The 23,410-nt window shown below is 36.2% G+C and overlaps 1 protein-coding gene across 4 annotated transcripts in view; it reads right to left on the bottom strand.

Moving 5' to 3' along the window:
- The window catches only part of SEPTIN14 (septin 14), an 80,728-nt gene that overhangs the window by 5,373 nt on the left and 51,945 nt on the right, over nucleotides 1-23,410 (bottom strand). For all 4 annotated transcript variants that reach the window (XM_060284055.1, XM_030871871.2, XM_060284056.1 and 1 more), the window contains 7 exons: nucleotides 21,158-21,278; nucleotides 20,587-20,782; nucleotides 15,595-15,781; nucleotides 11,949-12,110; nucleotides 5,765-5,861; nucleotides 4,313-4,481; nucleotides 1,573-1,705 (listed from right to left, as the gene is read on the bottom strand). In XM_060284055.1, the coding sequence (XP_060140038.1) occupies nucleotides 1,573-1,705; nucleotides 4,313-4,481; nucleotides 5,765-5,861; nucleotides 11,949-12,110; nucleotides 15,595-15,781; nucleotides 20,587-20,782; nucleotides 21,158-21,278 (1,065 nt within the window). The remainder of the gene's footprint in view (nucleotides 1-1,572; nucleotides 1,706-4,312; nucleotides 4,482-5,764; nucleotides 5,862-11,948; nucleotides 12,111-15,594; nucleotides 15,782-20,586; nucleotides 20,783-21,157; nucleotides 21,279-23,410) is intronic.

The following is a 23,410-nucleotide window of genomic DNA, read 5'->3' as shown; positions in this document are numbered from 1 at the left end:
ATATATCTAATAAGGGGTTAATAATCAAAATATATAAAGAATGCATACAACTCAACATAAAAAAACCCCCAAACAACCCAATTACAAAATGAGCAGAGGAACTACACAGACATTTTTCCAAAGAAGATATGGAGATGACCAACAGGTACATGAGAAAATGCTCAACATAACTGATCATCAGGGAAATGCAATTCAAGTTCACAATTAGATATCTCTTCACACCCTTCAAAATGGCTATTATCCAAAAGATAACACTTTGGCAAGGATGTGGAGAAAAGGCAACACTTGTGCAGAATTAGTGGGAATGTAAATTGATACGGTCACTATGGAAAATAGGACGGAGCTTCCTCAAAAAATTAAAAATAGAACAACAGTACGATCCAGTAATTCCATTTCTGGGTATTTTTCTGAAGAAAACAAAAACACTAAGTTGAAAAAATATATGCACCTCTATGTTCATTGCAGCATTATTTACAATAGCCAAGATATGGAAGCAACATAAGTGTCCATCAATAGATGAATGGATAAATAAGATGTGGTATATATATACAATGGAACATTAGCCATAAAAAAGAATGAAATTTTGCCTTTTGTGACAACATGGATGGACCTGGAGGGTATTATGCTAAGTGAAATAAGTCAGATAGAGAAAGATAAATGCCATATGATTTCACTTATACACGGAATCTAAAAAACAATTCAAATGAACAAACATAATAAAACAGAAACAGACTCAGAGATACAGAGAACAAACAGGTGGTTGCCAGAGAAGAGTGGCATTAGAGGATGAGTGAAATAGGTGAAGGAGATTAAGGGATACAAACTTCTAGTTATAAAATAATGTAATGGGCATGTAATGTACAGCATAAGGAATATAGTGAATAATATTGTAAAACCTTGTATGGTGACAGATGGTAACTGGGACATCATGGTGATCATTTTGTAATGTATAAAAATATTCAGGGGCTTCCCTGGTGGCGCAGTGGTTAAGAATCCGCCTGCCAATGCAGGGGACACGGGTTTGAGCCCTGGTCCAGGAAGATCCCACATGCCGCGGAGCAGCTAAGCCCGTACACCACAACTACTGAGCCTGCGTGCCGCAACTACTGAAGCTCATACACCTAGAGCCCGTGCTCCGCAACGAGAAGCCACCACAATGGGAACCCCACGCACCGCAACGAAGAGTAGCCCCCGCTCGCCGCAACTAGAGAAAGCCTGTGTGCAGCAACGAAGACCCAACACAGCCAAAAATAAAAATAATAAAATAAAATAAATAAATTTTAAAAAATCAATCACTGTTGTATACCCAAAACTGATACAATATTGTAAGTCAAATTATACTTCAGTTTAAAAAATAAAAAAAGTAAATTCTCCAAATGCTCTAGAAAAAAATAAGATTACAGATGGCAAAATTTTAAAGGCTGTATCCAAAACCTATATGGTAAATAGCTACTTTTTGAAGAATAGCAAAGTATCCTCCAACAAAATCATCTAAACTCTCGAGATGAAAACCTCCAACTTAATAGGACACCTAAACTTGAATACAAATTATATCAAACTAGCAGGACTTGCCTCTTTTTCAGCTTCTTTAAATGCTGTTTCTTTCTGCTTTACTCTCTGCACAAACTTCTGTTTCAACTTTTCTTCTTCCCTCTGACATTGATCCAAGAAATCCTGCCTTTTGGCTTCATAGATCTCTTGAAAACTGAAAAGAAATTTGTGTTACTTTTATATTAAAATGTTAATATAAATAAACATGTAAACATATATATTGTTTATTAATATAAGTAGCTCATACAACTCAACAACAAAAAAACCAAACAACCCAATCGAAAAATAGGCAGAAGACCTAAATAGTCATTTCTCCAAAAGAAGACCTACAGATGGCCAACAGGCACATGAAAAGATGCTCAGCATCCCTAATTATTAGAGAAATGCAAATCAAAACTGCAATGAGGTACCACCTCACACTGGTCAGAATAGCTATCATTAAAAAAATCTACAAATAACAAAGGCTGGGGAGGGTATGGGGAAAAAGGAACCCTCCTACACTGTTGGTGGGAAAGTAAATTGGTACTATGGAAAACAGTATGGACATGCCTCAAAAAACTGAAAATAGCATTGCTATATGATCCAGCAATCCCACTTCTGAGCATATATCCAGACAAAACTATAATTCAAAAAGATACATGCACCCGTGCATTCATAGCAGCACTATTCACAAGAGCCAAGACATGGAAACAACCTAAATGTTCATCAACAGAAGAATGGATAAAGAAGAGGTAGTACATATATACAATGGAATACTACTCAGCCATAAAAAAGAATGAAATAATGGTATTTGCAGCAACATGGATGGACCTAGAAATTATCATACTAAGTGAAGTAAGTCAAAAAGAGAAAGACAAATACCATATGGTATCACTTATATGTGGAATCTAAAATATGACACAAATGAACTTATCTATGAAATAGAAAGAGACTCCCAGACATAGAGAACAGACTTGTGGTTGTCAAGGGGGAGGGGGGAGGGGAGGGATGGACTGGGAGTTTGGGATTAACAGATGCAAACTATTATATATAGAATGGATAAACAACAAGGTCCTACTCTATAGTACAGGGAACTATATTCAATAACCTGTGATAAACCATAATGGAAAAGAATATATCTATATCTCTATATATATCTGAATCACTTTGCTATACAGCAGAAACTAACACAATATTGTAAATCAACTATACTTCAATAAAATACATATATATATATTGTTATGTCACATATAAGGACATTTACCAATATTCTCTCATGTATAGAAATGAAAATTTCTATATCACGAGATGTAAAAAAGTGAGGGGCCATATTGAATATAAGTATAGAGAGTGTATATATAGTAAGTACTCACATTTTGAAACACTTAAAATATGTTTTGATTCTCCTACCACTTTTTATTATCACACTTCTTCACATCTTTTGACAACAAAATTTGGGGGAACATCTAATTTATGAGGTTCTCAAAATAATTAAAATAAGGCCAGGCGTCTTTCAAAATATGATGCATTTAAGATAGCCAGTTCAATTCTGGTTGCCTTCAAAGTACTGTAACTAATATAACTGGATTGTTCTACACTGTCATCCTTCTGCAGCACAAATCCTATTCCTCCTCAATATAGCTAAGTACACCTGCTCTCAAACTATTTTCACTTGACTTCCGTTGAAACTGAGACCCCCGAAAACCTAGATTCTCTGCCAAGTTTATGATTGAGCTCTCCAATCCAAAATGTTATGCCCTTTCTTGTCCAACACCTGTTCCCCTCAAGATGGAGGAATATCAAAGAAAAGGGAAGATTGAAACCGAGCGGGATGTTGTGGGACCCTCCCAGGCATAAAAGCCTTTCCGTGTACCACCTTTCTTGTTCGTGGGAAAAAGGCTTTCCGCCTCCTAGACCTTCCCTGAGTTCCAAAGGGCAGATTCAAACAGTTACTGGGAGGAAAGTGAGGGAATGCAGAAAGAAACAATAGTGCAGCATGGGGTCCTGGACCTGGTTCCTCCTGGGGCAGGGGTGGGAGTGTGTGTATGACAATCTGATACAGATCTCTTGAGTTCTTCTACAGGAACTAACGTGCCTACCCAGGTGGAGGATGATAATTTCACGCTGAGCACAAGCATGTAGACCCAGACTGGTAGGAACCAGAAGGCTGATGACTGAACATCACCCTGTTACCTCACCATCAACCAATCAGAGGAGGGTTACACACCCTACAGCCCTCCCCCACAGATTTTGCCTATAAAAACTTCTTCCCTGAAACCCATCAGAGAGTTCAGGTCTTTTGAGCATGAGCCACCCATTCTCCTTGCAAGGTCCTTGCGATAAACCTTTCTCTGCTCCAAACTCCAATGTTTCAGTTTGTTTGGCCTCACTGTGTGTCGTGCACGTGAACTTGGATTCGACAACACCATGCCATTACACTGCTGCTTTTCCTCTTTCCTCCATCCAATCCTCAATATCCTTTGCCATCTTCTACCAATTTTTACTAATATTTGCAAATCTCTTTCCTGAGCTTCTGTTCCATATAAAATCTACTTTTCTTTTGGATACACATTTCAGCACATACACATATTGGATGCATATAAACGAGCCCTTGCATTATGTTGCTCCTACTAACTCTCCATCTAAGTCTGAAGATGATGAAAAACCACACAATTTAGGATGTGAGAAGTACAGCTATTCTCATTCCGAAATAATCATATCTCATCGTTGTAGGGGATTTCTAAGTCACCCGTCATCTTGTTTGAGCAAGATCTCCACTCACCTTACTGGCTGGTTGTCTGGATCCACATCAGTAAATCCCATTTTCTGAAGTTTGCTGCACCTATAACGTTCATAGTGCCAAGTGTGGGTTTGTTCTTTCAAGTCTTCCATGTTTGTACAAAAAAGCACATCCCGGAGCTTAACAAAGTCACAGTGATTTTCATTTTCCACTAGGCAGAAAAATAATAAAGCCACAAAGCTTATTATCAATCCCTATCACTTTCTAAGTATTCTTGAGTGAGGCAAGAGATCGTTCAGATTAATAGCTATAATTCTTTTAACCATGTAACTATGGTTATATGGTACATACAAATTATAGGTAGAGTTTATTTATAGACCAGGAAATTTGCTTGAAATTTATTAGCCAAAGAATAAATAGGAAACACTGAAATAACATGTAATATTAGTAGATGGCATAAACTTTCATTAATAATTATGTTAGTATTTTTCAAATGAATATGCTCAAGGTATTTTACAGAGCACTAAAAAAGAATATAATATAATTTCACTAAAGTAAATAATTTTATTAAAGTAAATCCTGCTAACATAAAGGTCTTAACAACTATGCATGATTTAGTTATTAAACTATATTTATACACCATATTTATGAGAATGAATTAGTCAGTTTTCAAAATCACTCAATAAATTCACATGGCTCTCTACTGTGTTTGTCATATCCAAAAGACTGAGCACAATACTTTGTGCATTGTGTATGATATTATAACCAAATGTAATATTCATTAAAATATGTTGTGTTTAAGTACATTTCATAAATTTAAAAATTTGTAATATATTAACTGAAAATAACATTTGGAAACTAGTCCCCAATAATTAGTATCACAAGTATACGAATCAGACAATAAATGACTGCTATTACACTATTCTAACTCATCATGATGCTAGATAACTAATATAAATGTCTAGGTATAATTTAGCCAAAAATGAATTGTATTACTTTATTTTTAAAATGGTTTTCCATCCCTTTTTATAGGGACCACTTTAAAATGCTTTATAAATTAGGTAGCAATTAACTTATATAACATGTTTCAAGTACCAATATTTATGCTTCTGTGTTGTTCAGAGTTCTTTTGTTCAAAGAACTTTCCAACATTCTGAATGTGATGGTTTATGCATAGAGAGATAATCTGCATATAGCAGATGGGGGAAATGAGGAGGTTCTGCCCAGTTTCTGAATTTTTGCCTAAAGCACCATCCAGAAAACTCCCGTGAGAATAGGTTACAATCAAAATAAACATTATCTTAAATGAAACAGAATCTGTGCTCCTTATCAGTAACTATTAATTTGCTGTTTAGCAAGAGTTACCAATATTGACTCAAGTTAAAATATTTTGTTTTACATATTTATAGTTATATGTTATATAATTTTTATAATTATATATATATTTAAGCATAATCATTCCAGAGCAAGCCTGTGCATCTTTGTTACATTTACCTTGTAAAACTCCCCAAGGGTACTGACGGCCTCTGACCATTCTTTTTCCAACTTTCACTTCATCTGTACTTCCTACTACAGCAAAAGGTAAGTGTTCCTAGAAAGTAAGTACAATTTTAATCATGTTTCCTTATACCAATATAACTTACTCTGTTAATCTTATTTCTGTTATGGAAACAACAGAGACAATAATATCATCATAAGTTTATTCGAACAAGTGATTGATCTTGCCTCAGATTTTATGACTTCACATTAAATATGTGCAAATTAATTGCTGCAAGCATTTGTGCGAGATCATGCACACAACTGAAAACTACCTACTGAGTACAGCCTAAAGCAAGGCATTCGGCTGTGGGGAATACAAAGAAAACAGTTTTTGGTAGACATATAATTTTTCTCACATTATCTTTACCCTGAAACACAATAAGCAAATCACTTTTAACTCCAGTATAAAAGCTAAAAGACAAAATTAAGAAAACTCTAATAATTAGTTAATTGAAATATAACATAAAGCATATTAATAAATAATACTATATAGAAAATGGAGAAGAAAATTTTAAAAGGAATGCAAATCAGAAAGGAATTAGTAAAACTATCTGTTCTCAGATGATATTTTTAAAAGTATTTTTTAATTGGGATATAACTGACGTATTATATTAGTTTCTGATGTACAACATAATGATTTGGTATTTGTATATATCATAAAATGACCACCACAGTAAGTCTAGTTAACATCCATCACCACACAGTTACAATTTTTTTTCTTGTGATGAGATCTTTTTGAATCTACTCTCTTAGCAACTTTCAAATATACAATACAGTACTATTAACTACAGTCACTATGTTGTACACCACATCCCCAGGACTTATTTATTTTATAACTGAAAGCTATACGACACAAATGTACATATCTATGAGACAGAAACAGACTCACAGACATAGAGAACAGACTTGTGGTTGCTGGGAGGTGGGGATTGGGGGAGAGAAGGAATGGGAGTTCGGGATTAGCAGATACAAACTAGTATATATAGGATGGATAAACAACAAGATCTTACTGTATAGCACAGGGAACTATATTCAATATCCTGTGATAAACCATAATGGAAAAGAACATGAAAAAGAATATATATATATATATATATACACAACTTAATCACTTTGCTGTGCAGCAGAAATTAACACAACATTGTAGATCAACTATGCTTCAATAAAGTATAAAACAAAGTAAAATAAACTATTTGGGGTTAAAAAAAAAAGAAAGGCAACTGATTTCTGTATGTTAATCTTGTATCCTTCTACCTTGCTGAATTCATTTATCAGTTCTAGTAGTTTTTGTGTGGAGTCTTTAGGGTTTTCTATATATAGTATCATGTCACCTGCATATATGACAATTTTACCTATTCCTTACTGATTTGAATACCTTTTATTTCTTTTTCCTGTCTGATTGCTGTGGCTAGGACATCCAATAATACTATGTTGAATAGAAGTGGTAAGAGTGCGCATCCTTGTCTCGTTCCAGATTTTAGCAGGAAGGCTTTAGCTTCTCACTGTTGAGTAGTATATTGGCTGTGGGTCTGTCATAAATAGCTTTTTTTTTTTGTGGTACATGGGCCTCTCACTGTTGTGGCCTCTCCCTTTGCGGAGCACAGGCTCCGGACGCGCAGGCTCAGCGGCCATGGCTCACAGGCCCAGCCGCTCTGCGGCGTGTGGGATCTTCCCGGACCGGGGCACGAACCCGTGTTCCCTGCATTGGCAGGCGGACTCTCAACCACTGCGCCACCAGGGAAGCCCAAATAGTTTTTATTATGTTGAGATATGTTCCCTCTATACCCACTTTCGTAAGGGTTTTTATCATGAATGGATGTTGAATTTTATCAAATGCTTTTTTCTGCATCTATTGAGATGATCATATGGTTTTGCATGGTGTACATGGTGTATCACATTGATTGATATGCTTATGTTGAACCATCTTTGTGACCCTGGTCATGGAAAGCTTGTTTTTTAAAAAGGTAAACAAAATTGACAAGCCTTTAGCCAGGCTGATTATAAAAAAGAGAGAGAGGGCTTCCCTGGTGGCGCAGTGGTTGAGAGTCCGCCTGCCGATGCAGGGGAAACGGGTTCGTGCCCCGGTCCGGGAAGATCCCACATGCCACGGAGTGGCTGGGCCCGTGAGCCATGGCCGCTGAGCCTGTGCATCCGGAGCCTGTGCTCTGCAACGGGAGAGGCCACAACAGTGAGAGGCCCGCGTACCACAAAAAAAGAAAAAAAAAAAAAAGAGAGAGAGAGAGAGGGCCCAAATAAACAAAATAATAAGTGAAAGAGGAGAAATTACAATGAATATTACAGAAATTAAAAAATCATAAGAGAATACTATGAATAATTATAAGCCAATAAATTGGACAACCTAGAAAAAATGGATAAATTCCTAGAAAAATATAATCTCCCAAAACTGAACCAGGAAGAAATATATAATCTGAACAGACCAATATTTAGTAGTGAAATTGAATCAGTAATCAGAAAACTCCTAGCAAACAAAAATCCAGGACCAGACAGCCTCATATGGGAATTCTACTAAACATATAAAGAAGAGCTAATACCTATCTTTCTCAAGCTACTCCAAAAAATTGAAGAAGAGGGAACACTCCCAAATTCATTTACGACTCTACCATTACCCTGATACTAAAACCAAAGACACAGCAAAAAAAAAAAAAAAGAAAGAAAATGACAGGCCAACATCTTAGGTGTATATAGGTACAAAAATCCTCAACAAAATATTAGGTAACCAAATTCAACAATATATAAGAAGAATCATAAACCATGATCAAGTCTGATTTATTCCAGGGATGCAAGGGTGGCTCAATATCTGCAAATCAATCAGTGTGACACACCATATTAACAAATCAAGGGATAAAATCTCATGATCATCTCAATAACTGTAGAAAAAGCATTTGACAAAATTGAACATTCATTCATGATAAAAGCTCTCATCGATGTTGGTGTAGAGGGAACATATCTCAACATAATAGATGCCATTTATGACAAACCCACAGGTAAAATCATACTTAATGTTGAAAACTGAAAGCTTTTCCTCTAAAATCAATAACAAGACAAGGATGCCCACTATCACCACTTTTATTTAACATAATATTGGAAGTCCTAGCCACAGCAGTCAGAGAAAAAAATGTCATGAAGAACCTAGGGGTAAGACAGAAATAAAGACACAGACCTACTAGAGAATGGACTTGAGGATACGGGGAGGGGGAAGGGTAAGCTGCGACAAAGCGAGAGAGAGGCATGGAGATATATACGCTACCAAACGTAAGGTAGATAGCTAGTGGGAAGCAGCCGCATAGCACAGGGATATCAGCTCGGTGCTTTGTGACCGCCTGGAGGGGTGGGATAGGGAGGGTGGGAGGGAGGGAGACGCAAGAGGGAAGAGATATGGGAACATATGTATATGTATAACTGATTCACTTTGTTATAAAGCAGAAACTAACACACCATTGTAAAGCAATTATACTCCAATAAAGATGTAAATAAATAAATAAATGGCATCCAAATTGGAAGGGAAGAAGTAAAACTGTCAGTATTTGCAGATGACATGATACTATATACAGAAAACTTTTAAGCCTCTACCAAAAAACTACTGGAACTAATAAATGAATTCAATAAAGTTGCATAAAAGTGTTAATATACAGATTTCTGTTCCTTTTCTATACACTAATAATGAACTATCAAAAAGAGAAAGCAAGAAAACAATCCTGTTTAAAATCACATCAAAATGAATAAAATACCTAGAATTGGCTTAAAAGAGGAGGTGAAAGATCTATACTCTGAAAAATATAAGACGTTGGTGAAGGAATATGAAGATGACACCAATTAGTGAAAAAAATATACCACAATCATGGGTTGGAAGAATTAATAATGTTAAAATGTCCATACTACACAAAATAACCTGTAGATTTAATTCAACTCCTATCAAAATACACATGACATTTTCCACAGAACCAGAATAAATAATAATAAAATTGTATGGTTCCACAAAAGTCCTTGAATAGCCAAAGCGATCTTGAGAAAAAAGAACAAAACTGGAGGTATCACACTCCCTGACTTCAGACTATACTATAAAACTACAGTGTCAAAATAGTATGGTACTGACACAAAGACAGACATGTAGATCAATGGAACAAAACAAAGAGCCCAGTTATAAAACTACACAAATATGGCCAATTAATCTATGACAAAGGAGAGAAAAATATACAATGCGGAAAAGACAGTCTCTTCAATAAATGGTGCTGGGATAACTACATGATAACTACACAGCTACATGCAAAGGAATGAAATTAGAACCTTTTGTCATAAGATATACAAAAATAAACAGAAAATTGATTAAAGACCTAAATGTAAGACCAGAAACCATAAAACTCCTAAAAGAGAACATAGAACACTCTTTGACATAAGTGGTCACAATATTTTTTTGGATCTTTCCCCTCAGGCAGAGGATACAAAAGCAAAAAAAATAAACAAATGGGATCTAATTTAATTTAAAACCTTTTGCACATCAGAGGAAACCATCAACAAAATGAAAAGACAACCTACTGAATTAAAAAAATTTGCAAATGATATATCTAATAAGGGGTTAATACCTAAAATATATAAACAGCTCATACAATTCAACATCAAAAAAAAGCAAACAACCCAATTTTTAAAAAGGGCAGAAGACCTCAATAGACATTTTTTCAAAGAAGACATGCAGATGGCCAACAGGCACATGAAAAGATGCTTAACATTACTAATCATCAGGGAAATGCAAATCAAAACCACAATGAGATACCACCTCACATCCATTAATATAAACTATTACTTAAAAAAAAAAACCCAGAAAGTAACAAGTGTTGGTATGAATGTGGATAAATTGGAATCCTTGTACACTTTTGGTGGGAATGTAAAATAGTGCAGCCACTATGGAAAACAGTATGGCGGTTCCTCAAGAAATTAAACGTAGAATTACCATACAATCCAGCAATTCCACTTCTTGGCACTACCCAAGGGAATTGAAAGCAGGGACTCAAATAAATATTTGTACAGGTATAAAAGGGCAAATATTATATATTTCCATCTACTAGAAGTACCTTGAGTAGCCAAATTCATAGGGCTGAGGGAAAGAGTAATGGGGAATTATTGTTTATTACAGAGCTTCAGTTTTTGAAGATGAAAAGAGTTCTATGGATATAGATGGTGGCAATGATAGTAGCACAACACTGTAAAAGTATAATGCCACTCAGCTGTAAGCTTTAAAAAAGTTTAAGGTGGTAAATTTCAGGTTATGTGTATTTTACCACAATTTTAAAACCTCTTAGAAGAAAACTTATAAGTAAATCTTTATTACCTTGGATTTGACAAAACATTCTTAGATATGACATCAAAAGCACAACTAACAATAAAAATAAATAAACTGGACTTCATCAATATTAAAAAGTTTGTGTTTCAAAGCACACCAAAAATAAAATGGAAAGACCAACAGATTGGGAGAAATATTTGCAAATCATGTATCTCATAAGCAACTTGTATCCAGAATATATAAAGAACTCTTACAACCCAATAATAAAAAGACAAAAGCTCAATTAAAAATAGACAAAGGGTCTGAGTAAATTTTTCTCTTGGGAAGACATATTAATAGCCGATAAAATCATGAAAAGACCAAATATTATATAATTCCATTCATATGACATGTCCAGAACAGAGAAATCTGAAGAGAAAGAAGTTGATTAGTGGTTTCCTAGGGTTGGTGGAGAGGAGGGCTGACAGGTAGTAGGTGAGAAAGCTGAAGAGTATGGGATTTCTTTTTGAGAAATAAAAATGTCCTAAATTTCGTTGTGGTGATGGTTGCACACACTGTGAATAAACTAAAACTCACTAAATTGTATATTCTAACAGGTGAGTCACATGGTATGTGAACTATATCTCAATAAAACGCTTTTTAAAAGAATTGATTATCAGCAAACATTTTTCAAAATCAAGAAAGTGAAACATTTTCCCACACTGGCTTTTGGGAAAAAAATATCTTATTTATAGTATCTTTGTCAGATACAAGTGACACTATATTACTAATATTGTTACTTATAAATTATACTTTCATTCCCACCTGTCAAATAGAACTGATATTCAGTAGTTAGAAGCTTACATTCATTGAGGTGTCCACGTCCATGGTAGCTTCATCATCTGTTGGGAACTGGTATATCTGGATGCCATTACTAATCAATTCACTCATTATCTTACACTTAAATTTCTGTAAATCATTTTTAGAAATTGTATCTGCTTTGGCAATCAGTGGTATAATGTTCACCTATTAAGAAAGAAGCAAACAAAATCTCACCATTGAGGATTTGTTATTAATTTGTTATATTTACAGTCAAAGCCTCAATTTCTGACAATAAATTTTCATAACTAGATTATCACTGGCTATCATGACTTCCTCACAGAATTACTTTCCAAAATCATCAGTACTTTTGAAGATTAATCTTTAATCAGAATTCAGGTTTAGAAACCTCAATTTTCTTTCTCAAACTTTCTTACACATCTGGAGTTAGTAAAATGTAAGTAGCAAAATGAAGTATGATCAATTTGATTTCATTATCAATTTGATTTCTTATTAAACTGAGTATTAAACAGTCAGAAGAGACCTTTCATCAAAATTATAGAACAGATCAACTTTGTCCTTCTACCTGTCATTCATTTGCATCATCTTCTCCATAAATCCACCTTAATCACTGTCCCATTTTCTAGGTAGAATCTTGTTCTACCTAGATGACCTTGCAGGTAGATCTGCTTGTGTTTTTCAAAGACCACCTAAAAAGAGTAGACTTTTTTTTACTATACTTTAAAAGCTGAGTGTGTATATATGTGTGTATAGCACCGTGCTAACAAAAAAGTCCATTTGTAATTTGTAAAAAGAAATGATTTCACATTGCATATTTGAACTTGAAATTTTATACATAAAATTTTCTTCCTAGCTCTACAATATGATCATTGCTTCTCAATGAATTTACATCTTAATAATTAAACTTTGTAGAAAATAACAATATAAAATTCCAAAATATGTTTTATTACTGTTAAAATAAATTGTTACTGTTAAATCATAGCTACACAACGTTAAGTTCTGTGATCTAGTAGAAATGCATAAAAGTCAGTTTTAGGTCTATTGCTTTTGTTTTAGGTTCCTCAAAGTACATTTTAAAAAAATCCTTATGAAAATCTAGGGCTTCAATATTATAACGTAGATGTTCAAAATTTTGTCTAATTTTTTTTTTTTTTTTTTTTTTTCTTTGCGGTACGCGGGCCTCTCAATGTCGTGGCCTCTCCCGCTGCGGAGCACAGGCTCCGGACGCGCAGGCTCAGCGGCCATGGCTCATGGGCCCAGCCGCTCCGCGGCATGTGGGATCTTCCTGGACTGGGGCACGAACCCGTGTCCCCTGCATCGGCAGGCGGACTCCCAACCACTGCGCCACCAGGGAAGCCCCAAAACTTTGTCTAATTTTAAAATCTTGAATAATACCTTGCATAGTAAAAAGCAGACAACTGCTATGGTAGATTCAAGACTAACATAAATGTCTTGGGTTGTATTAGTGAGAAAGCTGGGAAAAGATATCCTCCAGTGATAGTAAATCATTAACACATGAGAAATGAAAACGCTTCATGTCAATAATTCCTCAGGTGTTCATATTTAAGGAACAAAAGTCACTTATTGCAAGGAGAGCTGAGAAACCTGTAAGAGAAGACAACAGACAGACACAGCCTTGCCCAACCCTTTATGCAATGGTCTTTGCAAAAATTAGTAACTTCTTGTATCTGGAAATGGCTTGATGATTACAGCTGCCCATAAAATTAAAAATAAAACTGTGTGTCCTTGAGTATTGAATATAGTACTAACCGAGAAATTGAGACAGCTCTTAATTTTAGCTAGAAATCTAACTTCTTTCAACTACTTGGTGACTTAGATTAAGTACAACGTTTCTTTCCAGTTTGAACAATACATAGCAAAGGTCAGGCCTTCTTTGATAAAGGGAACGCAATTTTAGAACTCTTCCTCCCTTCAACTGAATAAAGTTGAAGACAGCATGTTTTACCAGGGCTGAGTGCAGAAAAGAATCTCATGACATAACAAGTTCTTTCATATGTACATTTGCTCTCTGTTGGAAAAAAAAATTATATATATTCTGAATTTTCTCTGACAGAACCAGTAGCCAGGATCATGAAATCTTCATGTGTCACACCATCAGTGGTACCGGGTAAACGTTAATGGCATTATTTTATAGTACTATAGAGTAAATTCTATTTCAAAACTACAGGTAAATGACCATGATCTGAATTATGATTTAATCACAAACCCCTAAATTTAAAAAAAAATTTTTTTAAGTTTTTAAAATTTTTATTTTAGATTGGAGCATAGTTGATTAACAATGTTGTGTTCATTTCTGGTGTACAGAAAAGTGATTCAGTTATACACATACATGTATCTATTCTTTTCCAAATTCTTTTCCCATTTAGGTAATTACAGAATATTGAGCAGAGTTCCCTGTGCTATACAGTTGGTCCTTGTTGGTTGTCTATTTTAAATATAGCAGTGTGTACATGTCAATCCCAGACTCCCAATCTATCCCACACCCCCACCCTTCCCCTCTGGCAACCATAAATTCTGTTCTCTAAGTCTGTTTGTTTCTATTTTGTAAGTTCATTTGTATGAATTTTTTTTTAGATTCTGCATAGAAGTGATATCATATGATATTTGCCTTTCTCTGTCTGACTTACTTCACTTAGCATGATAAATTTTAAATTTTATTAAATTTTTTAAAACCTGTGTCTCATTTTCCTAACTGATACACATTGTAATTAAATTTCTCTGGAAAGGAAGAAAGGTTGAAATGTATCAAATGCTATTATGGGCTGAATATGTCTCCCCCTTCTCTCTCACACATATCTTAAAGCCCTAAACCCCAGTATCTCACAAAGTATTTGGAGATAGAGCCTTTAAAGAGGTGATTAAGTCAAAATAAGGCCATGAAGATAGGCCCTAATCCAATCCCACTGGTGTCCTCATAAAAAGGGGAAACTTGGACAGAGACATCAGCTGTGTGTACAAAGGAAATATCATGTGAGGACGCAGTGAGAAAGTGGCAATCTGCCACCTAAAAAGAGGTTTCAGAAAAAATGAAACTTGGCGACACCTTGGTCTTGAACTTATAGCCTCCAGAATTGTGAGAAAATTAATTTCTGTTGTTTAAACCACTAAGTCTGTGGTATTTTGCAATGGCATCCCTAGGAAACAAACATAAATGCTTTAAAGATTAACAAAAAAGGACTTCCCTCGTGGCGCAGTGGTTAAGAATCCGCCTGCCAATGCAGGGGACACGGGTTCAAGCCCTGGTCCGGGAAGATCCCATATGCTGTGGAGCAACTAAGCCCGCGTGCCACAACTACGGAGCCTGCGCTCTAGAGCCCATGAGACACAACTACTGAGCCTGCGTGCTGCAACTACTGAAGCCCATGTGCCTAGAGCCTGTGTTCTGCAACAAGAGAAGCCACCACAACGAGGAGCCTGCGCACCACAATGAAGAAAGCCCGTGCACAGCAACGAAGACCCAACACAGCCAAAAATTAATTAATTAATTAATTTTTTTAAAAAAAAGATTAACAACAACAAAAAAAGATATATATATATATATATACATATTACAAAATAACAAGTTCTCTGTGTGCAAATGCCTTCAAGATTTGTATTATTTCACAATAAGTATCAAATCTTGATAGGTTGATAGATTTACCGAACGCACCTTACTGTCAATGTTCTTCATGGTTAATAGATCAAGGGGTTTCAGAGAATGTCCTGTAGGTGAAATGAAGTAAAGGCACACGTGGATACGGGAATCATGGTAGTCAACAAAGGAACGCTTAATTTTCAATTCTTCTTGAAGATAGGACTCAAACTGAGCATCTATGTAGTCACCTATTAGCTGGTAGCTGAAAAAATGATTATTTAAACATTTAGCATAACAGATTAATATCATCTGATGTCTGCATTTTTACCATTTAATATCTAGTTAATATGTGTACTCACTAGTTTGCCACAGTGATAAAATGTGCATAATATGTCCTTACAAAGATAACAGCTACAAGCTGTTACAAAGCAACAAAAAGTCCTCTTGTTTATAGAAAAGGAAAAATGATCTATCAGTTCAATGAAGTTCAAATCAGAAAACAAATTTTTTATATGTATACATATGTATAAGTGCAAAGAACCAAGAATGCTCAAGACATACTGAAAAAAAAATGAAGAAGATATATTCTTCATATATCACGTCTTACTATGTATGAAGTAAAATAATTAATACAGGATGGTATCAGCACAAGAATAAAGAGATTAAAGCACAAGAGAATTTTTGGATGTGACAGGACTGTTCTATGTCACAACTAAGATGGTGGGTATAAACTCTATGCATTTTTTAAAACCTACAGAAGTATACACCACAAAAATTGAGTCTTACTGTATGTAAATTTTAAGAGTGCCACCAGTATCATGACAGTGAATACATCTCTCCTTTTGCCCCCCTTTTTAACAGCTAATAATTGGATCCACCCACAAACAAAAGTACCTCTGTGGGAGATGGGACACAGCACCACATGCCAGGGAACCAGGAGGAATCTTGCCCAACTGTATGGCAATAGGGCGACAGATGTCCATACAGGCTGTGGAACCAGCAGGAGCCAGTGAACCTGCCACACCCTCTTGCATACAGTCGTGGAAAAATTGAAGTGTGCTGACTTGGACACATACCCACAGATGGGAGAGACCTGTAGAAGTTCAGCAATCCATATGGCAGATTCCAGCACTTCGTGGAGAATAAAAAAGAATTTGGATGCGCTGGAGAGGGTAAGAGGAATTTCGCCAGTGTCAATGCTCCCCCAAAACAACACAGCACAGGGCTGAAATAGTCATCAGTAACCTCTCCCACAAGAGAATGGGAGGCTGTGAGTGAGTGCCCAGCACCCAGTGCCTGGCTGTGCAGGACATTGTTGGAGAAAACCATTTCTCTCCAGCAGCACCTAGAATACTGAAGCCGGAACTCCATGACTAGGGACAAAAGGACACCAGGAAAGAGGTAGATAAGAATATCAAAGGGCATTAAAGGGACATGCTGACCAAGCTCAGGACTTCAGCAGGAAACTCAGCCATTAGCCTCTGGGAGAACCTCACTTGATGATCTCCCCCATTGGACGCATGCATACTCCCAGTGCCCCATATAAACCCACACCTCCCCACACTCTGCAGCAGGCTGTGTGCACACTCCTGCATGTGATGGCAAGAGTGAGATCTGGTAAATGGAGTGTGCTCAGAAAAATCAGACCAGAATCTGTGAGCAAGAGAAACCACTTTCTGGAAATTTTGAGCTATAGCACCACTTTCTGAAAGGAAAAAAAGAAGTTCCTAGAAGCCAGCCAGGAGAGTTAGTTGTAAGAATCAGAGAAGGCATAAAAGCTTAAGAATTTTGCCACAAGAGGGAGTAAGAACTGTGGAGCTGGGCTGTCCATACAAGATCAGAGAAAGCTCCCAGATATAACAGGACTAATAAACAGTATATCCACCTAAATGCAACTAGTAAAGGATTTGAGGAGCTGTCTGCTACTTCAAGTGCAAAAGCAGCAATGCAAAACTCCAAGGAATGTGAAGAATCAAGAAAACATGTCACCTGCAAAAGATAATAATAATCCTCTAATAACTGAATCACAGGCACAGAATTTTGCAATCTATCTGAAAAAGATTTCAAAATAATTGTTTTAATGAAACTCAATGAGATACAAGAAAACACATAAAGACAATTCAACAAAATCAGAAAAACAATGTATGAGCAAAATTAGAAACTTAAGAAAGGGATAGAAATCTTAAAAAAAAAAAAATCCAAACAGAAATTCTGGGACTGAAAAATTCAATGAATGAAATAGAAAATGCAATAGAGAGCATCTACAGCAGAAGAGACCAAATGGAAAACAGAATCAGTGTGCTAGAGAATAGGAACTTTGAAATAACTCAAGCAGAGGAAAATAAAGACGCAAAGAATGAAAATGAATGAAGAAAGCTTATATGATCTAAGGGACTTCAAAAATATATAAATATTAGAATAGTTGGATTTCCATACTGAGAGGAAAGGAAGAAAAGGGCAGAAAGTTTATTTAAAGAAAGAATAGGGACATCCCTGGTGGCGCAGTGGTTAAGAACCCGCCTGCCAATGCAGGGGACACGGGTTTGAGCCTTGGTTCGGGAAGATCCCACATGCCACAGAGCAACTAAGTCCGTGTGCCACAACTACTGAGCCTGCACCCTAGAGCCTGTGAGCCACAACTACTGAGCCCGCGAGCCACAACTACTGAAGCCCACGCGCCTAGAGCCCATGCTGCGCAACAAGAGAAGCCACAACGATGAGAAGAAGCTCGAGAACTGCAATGAAGAGCAGCCCCCTCTCGCCGCAACTAGAGAAAGCCCGCACACAGCAACAAAGACCCAAAGACAGCCATAAACAAACAAACAAAAAAACAAACAAATAAATAAATAGAAAGAATAGCTGAGTGGTGACCTAAACGGGAAGGAAATCTAAAAAAGAGGGGATATATGTATACATATGACTGATTCATTTTGCTGTACAGCAAGAAAATAACACAACATTATAAAGCAACTATACTCCAGGAAAAATTAACTTAAAAAAAAGAAAGAATAGCTGAGAACTTCACAAATTTTGGGAGACACTTAGCCATCTAAGTTTACAAACCTAATAGATCACCATATATCTCAATGCATAAAGACCTTCTCAAGGCACCATATAATGAGGCTATCAAAAATCAAAGACAGGGGCTTCCCTGGTGGCGCAGTGGTTGAGAGTCTGCCTGCCAATGCAGGGGACACGGGTTCGTGCCCCGGTCTGGGAAGATCCCACATGCCGCGGAGCGGCTGGGCTCGTGAGCCATGGCCGCTGAGCCTGTGCGTCCGGAGCCTGTGCTGAGCAACGGGAGAGGCCACAACAGTGAGAGGCCCGCGTACCGCAAAAAAAAAAAAAAAAAAAAAAAAAAAAATCAAAGACAAATACAGAATCCTAACAGCAGCAAGAGAAAAAAGAAGTGTAACCTATAAAGAAACCCCCATTAGGCTATCAGCAGATTTCTCAGCAAAGACCTACAGGCCAGGAGAGAGAAAAATAACAAAATATAAAAATTGCCAGCCAAGAATACTCTGTTTGGCAAAGTTATTCTTCAGAAATGAAGGAGAAATAAGACTTTCCCAAACAACAACAAAAAAGCTGAGAAAGTTCATTGGTACTAGATCTGCCTTGCAAGAAAATCTTTAAGAAATTCTTCAGACAGAAGCAAAAAGACACTAATTAGAACATGAAGATGTACAAAAGTATATAACACACTGGTAAAGGCAAATATACAGATTTAGAAAAATCTAATCTGTGATAAGATAGCATGTTAACAACTTAACTAGAGTATAATGGTTAAGGACAAAAGTATTAAAAATAACTATAGTACTGTAATTTGTTAAAGAATATATAATATAAAAAGAGGTAAATTTGTGACCTCAAAATATAAAATGGGGAGCAAAAGGGTGAAATTTTCTTATGCGATCAAAGTAAACCACGTATCAGTTTTATCTGTAAGATGTTTTATGTAAGTTTCATGACAACCACAAAGCAAAAACCTAGAGTAGATTCACAAAAGATAAAGAAAGGGAAATCAGAACATACCAGCACAAAAAATCACCAATTTACAAAGACAGAAAGAAACAGAGAAAAAAACTAAATAATGGAACTACGAAACAACCAGAACACAATTAATAAGATGGCAGTAGTAAGTCCTTACATCTCAGTAATTATTCTAAATATAAATGAGTTGAACTCAGTAATCAAAAGGCACAGTTGGCTAGATGGATTAAAAAAATAAAACCCGGGGCTTCCCTGGTGGCGCAGTGGTTGAGAGTCCTCCTGCCGATGTAGGGGACGCGGGTTCGTGCCCCGGTCTGGGAAGATCCCACATGTCGTGGAGCGGCTGGGCCCGTGATCCATGGCCGCTGAGCCTGCGCGTCCGGAGCCTGTGCTCCGCAATGGAAGAGGCCATAACAGTGAGAGGCCCACATACCGCAAAACAAACAAACAAACAAAATAAATAAATAAATAAAACCCAACCATCTGCTGCTGACAAGAGACTCATTCAGCATTAAGGACACACATAGGCCCAAAGTAAAGAAATAGAAAAAGATATACCACGAAAGTGGAAATGAAAATAAAGCAGGGGTGGCTGTAAAAAAGATCCAACTGCATGCCATCTATTACAATAGAGCCATTTTATTATTTTTTAATTGAAATATAGTTGATTTACAATGTTGTGTTAATTTCTGCTGTACAGCAAAGTGACTCAGTTATATATATATGTACATGTATATATACATATATATATATATATTCTAGAAGACTATTACTTTTTTTTTTTTTTTTTTGCGGTACGCGGGCCTCTAGCTGTTGTGGCCTCTCCCGTTGCGGAGCACAGGCTCCGGTCGCGTAGGCTCAGCGGCCATGGCTCACGGGCCCAGCTGCTCTGCGGCATGTGGGATCTTCCCGGACCGGGTCACGAACCCGTGTCCCCTGCATCGGCAGGCAGACTCTCAACCACCGCGCCACCAGGGAAGCCCGTAGAAGACTATTACTTTTTAATACATGGAGAAAGAAAGTAAGTTCCTTGAAATAAGAATAATTTTTAAATTAAAATAAAAAACCACTCACCTGCCTTCCTTGTTTATTTGATCACCATACCCCACTGTTTCCACAACAGTTAAGTTCAACTGAATATTGCTTTCCTGAAGTTCATATGTCTGAATTTTAAGTCCAACATTTGGGCAAAAATGTGAGGATTTTTTGTCTTTCAAGTTAGTATTGAACAGTGTGTCGATCAATGTTGATTTTCCAATCCCAGTTTCCCCTGTATAAACATAGATACATCATAGGGGAATAAGATGTCTGAGAAGAAGTAACACCCTGACCCTCTAGGATGGTTTAAAGGGTCCCAAACACTTTAAAGACTGGAATATCCTTGAAAGTATACATGCTACTCTTGACTCCCTCCATCATTACATAATATAGAAAGATAATATACACAAAGCTATATCAGATTTTGAAAGGCACTGAAACACTTAAAGAAAAAAATGTCTAAGTAACATGACTAAAGATACAAACCAATACAAACATGAAGACATAGTCTTAAATTAACAGCACCAGTGTTATGCTGCTTAAGGTAAGTTGAAATGAGCATTTAGGAAAATCAGGAAATAATTCATGTGAGGGGTTTGGCACTTACCCACACAGAGAATATTAAAAAAGAACCCTTGTTGAACAGATTTGTTCACCAGTTGTTGAGGCAAACAATCAAAACCAAAATGACCAAGCGTAGTTAAACAACGGATATTATCTTCTTTTTGCTTAGAGAAAAAAACAAATAAAAATATATTAATTAGAATAGAAAATGTCATTTGAAAATATGACTATAATAATATGTCAAAGAAATGGAATTGATTATCATTTGATCATCATACCTCAGATAAGATGCAAATGAAGTAAATTTGTGAGAAGAGAAATCTTTATCCAGACACACAGATTTTTGTCATCGTTTTTATAAATAGTGACTCTATCTCTGATCACACTCAGACTATGTTTTTAAATTTAAAAATAGGAAATTACAGAAGTACCACAAGAAAGCCTAGTATGTTACTATACAATAATAAATTATTTTTATAGAAAAAAAGGAAACAACATTCTTTCACTCCGTTTCAGTGTGGTAATATATTCAGGAAATCCAATATATGTTAATATATGTAAGGAAATCAAAGTTAATTTGAATTTTTTAAGAAGCAACTAAAAACTTTGACTTCAGATTTCTTATATGCCCTCTGAGAACTTGTGTTATATCAAATTGTTAAAGGAATCCACTGCTAATAATACCAACCTAGAAAACTAGAAATCCAACAATATTATACATAAATTTACCAACTGATTATTTTTAAAAGGTGGAAAAATAATTCAAAGAATGCTTAACAATCTACACTAATCTCATCCCTAGAAATCTCTCCCAAACAACTAGAAAATTTCACAAATGCTTTATGTATAAAAGTGTTCACTGTAGCTATCTAACATCCAAATGTATGACTCCCTGAAATAGAATATGCAAGTAAATGATAATATATTTTTTCACGCACACACTGGGGCATTCTTAAGTCATTTTTAAAGATGTTTATGAAGAATGCTTTAATAAATTGAAAAATACATGAAAATATTAAGTTAAAAAAGGTGTGAAATTGTGTGTACACTCCTAGCTTTTGGTGATAGAGTAACTTATAGCATTTTACCTTTCCTTACATCAACAATTAGAAACAACTGTTTGGGGAGTTCCCTGGTGGCCTAGTGGTTAGGATTCTGGGCTTTCATGGCCGTGGCCTGGGTTCAATCCCTGGTCGGGAAACTAAGGTCCCTCAAGCCGCATGGTGCGGCCAAAAAAAAAAAAAAAAGGACTGTTTGAAGGCACTGGGAGGGAAAGAAAAGGAGGCAGAAACAAGAATAAATCACGCTGGAAATAAGGTTAGCATAAGAGGTGAAACTAGGTTTATCCATATATTCCCTTGAAGTGACTCCCCAGTAAATGAGAAACTTGGGAAGCAGAGCTCAAGCAGAATGACAATCTTGAGCTGGGAAGTCTAAGGTCAGAAGTTGGGCTGCCAAAATACTGGGATATTGAGAAAGAAATGCTGGAAGAGCAAGCCACAGAGTGGGGAGATCCAAATCTGCAAACTTTAGAACACTTGGCTGAGTCTAACTCTGCACGTGCAGGCATGGCTACAAAGAGCTCAGTGGCAATGGAGAGAAGAGTTGGCATTCCAAAAGTGCTAAGCTGGTATTTCAGCAGTGGTCCTGGGAAGGCCCGAGGAGACAGAGTTTGGAGTTTACATTTCTTCCAAGTTAGACAAGATTGGTCAACACTTTAGATAAACACTTTGGACTTTTTATTTAAATTTGTAAAAGGACTTGCTATAGGATTTAGGATTATGTTCTAAGTCAAAGGGTTACTCCCAAGTCAAAGGGTATAACTAAGATAAACCCATCTTTACAAAGAGTATCATGACTCAACAGTGTCCAAATGACTTGCCAGTAATCTAACTGCCTGCTAAAACAAAATTCAATACTCTTTAGAGAAATATAATAATAGAATTCAGACTTTCTACAATACCATCCACAATGCTCAATGCATAATCAAAATTACTAGGTTTGAAGAAGCAGAAAAAAATCTGTCTCATAGCCAAGGAAAAACACAATCAATAGAAATAACCACATAATGAGGATACTGGAATTGGCAGACAAATACTATAACTGTTATGAACATGTATAAGAATCTACAGAAAAAATGAGTTTAATGGATGAAGTGATAGGTAATTTTAGATACATGAAAGATGATGATATAGGAGTCAAAGCATACCACCAAAAAAAGTCATCAAATCACAAAGGAAGACAGCAAGATAACAAGTAAAGAACAAAGCAATTACAGAACAATCAGAAATAATTA

Source organism: Globicephala melas, chromosome 15, assembly GCF_963455315.2.
Source record: "Globicephala melas chromosome 15, mGloMel1.2, whole genome shotgun sequence".
NCBI classification, from domain to species: domain Eukaryota; kingdom Metazoa; phylum Chordata; class Mammalia; order Artiodactyla; family Delphinidae; genus Globicephala; species Globicephala melas.
This window is presented reverse-complemented; position numbering and strand designations above follow the sequence as displayed.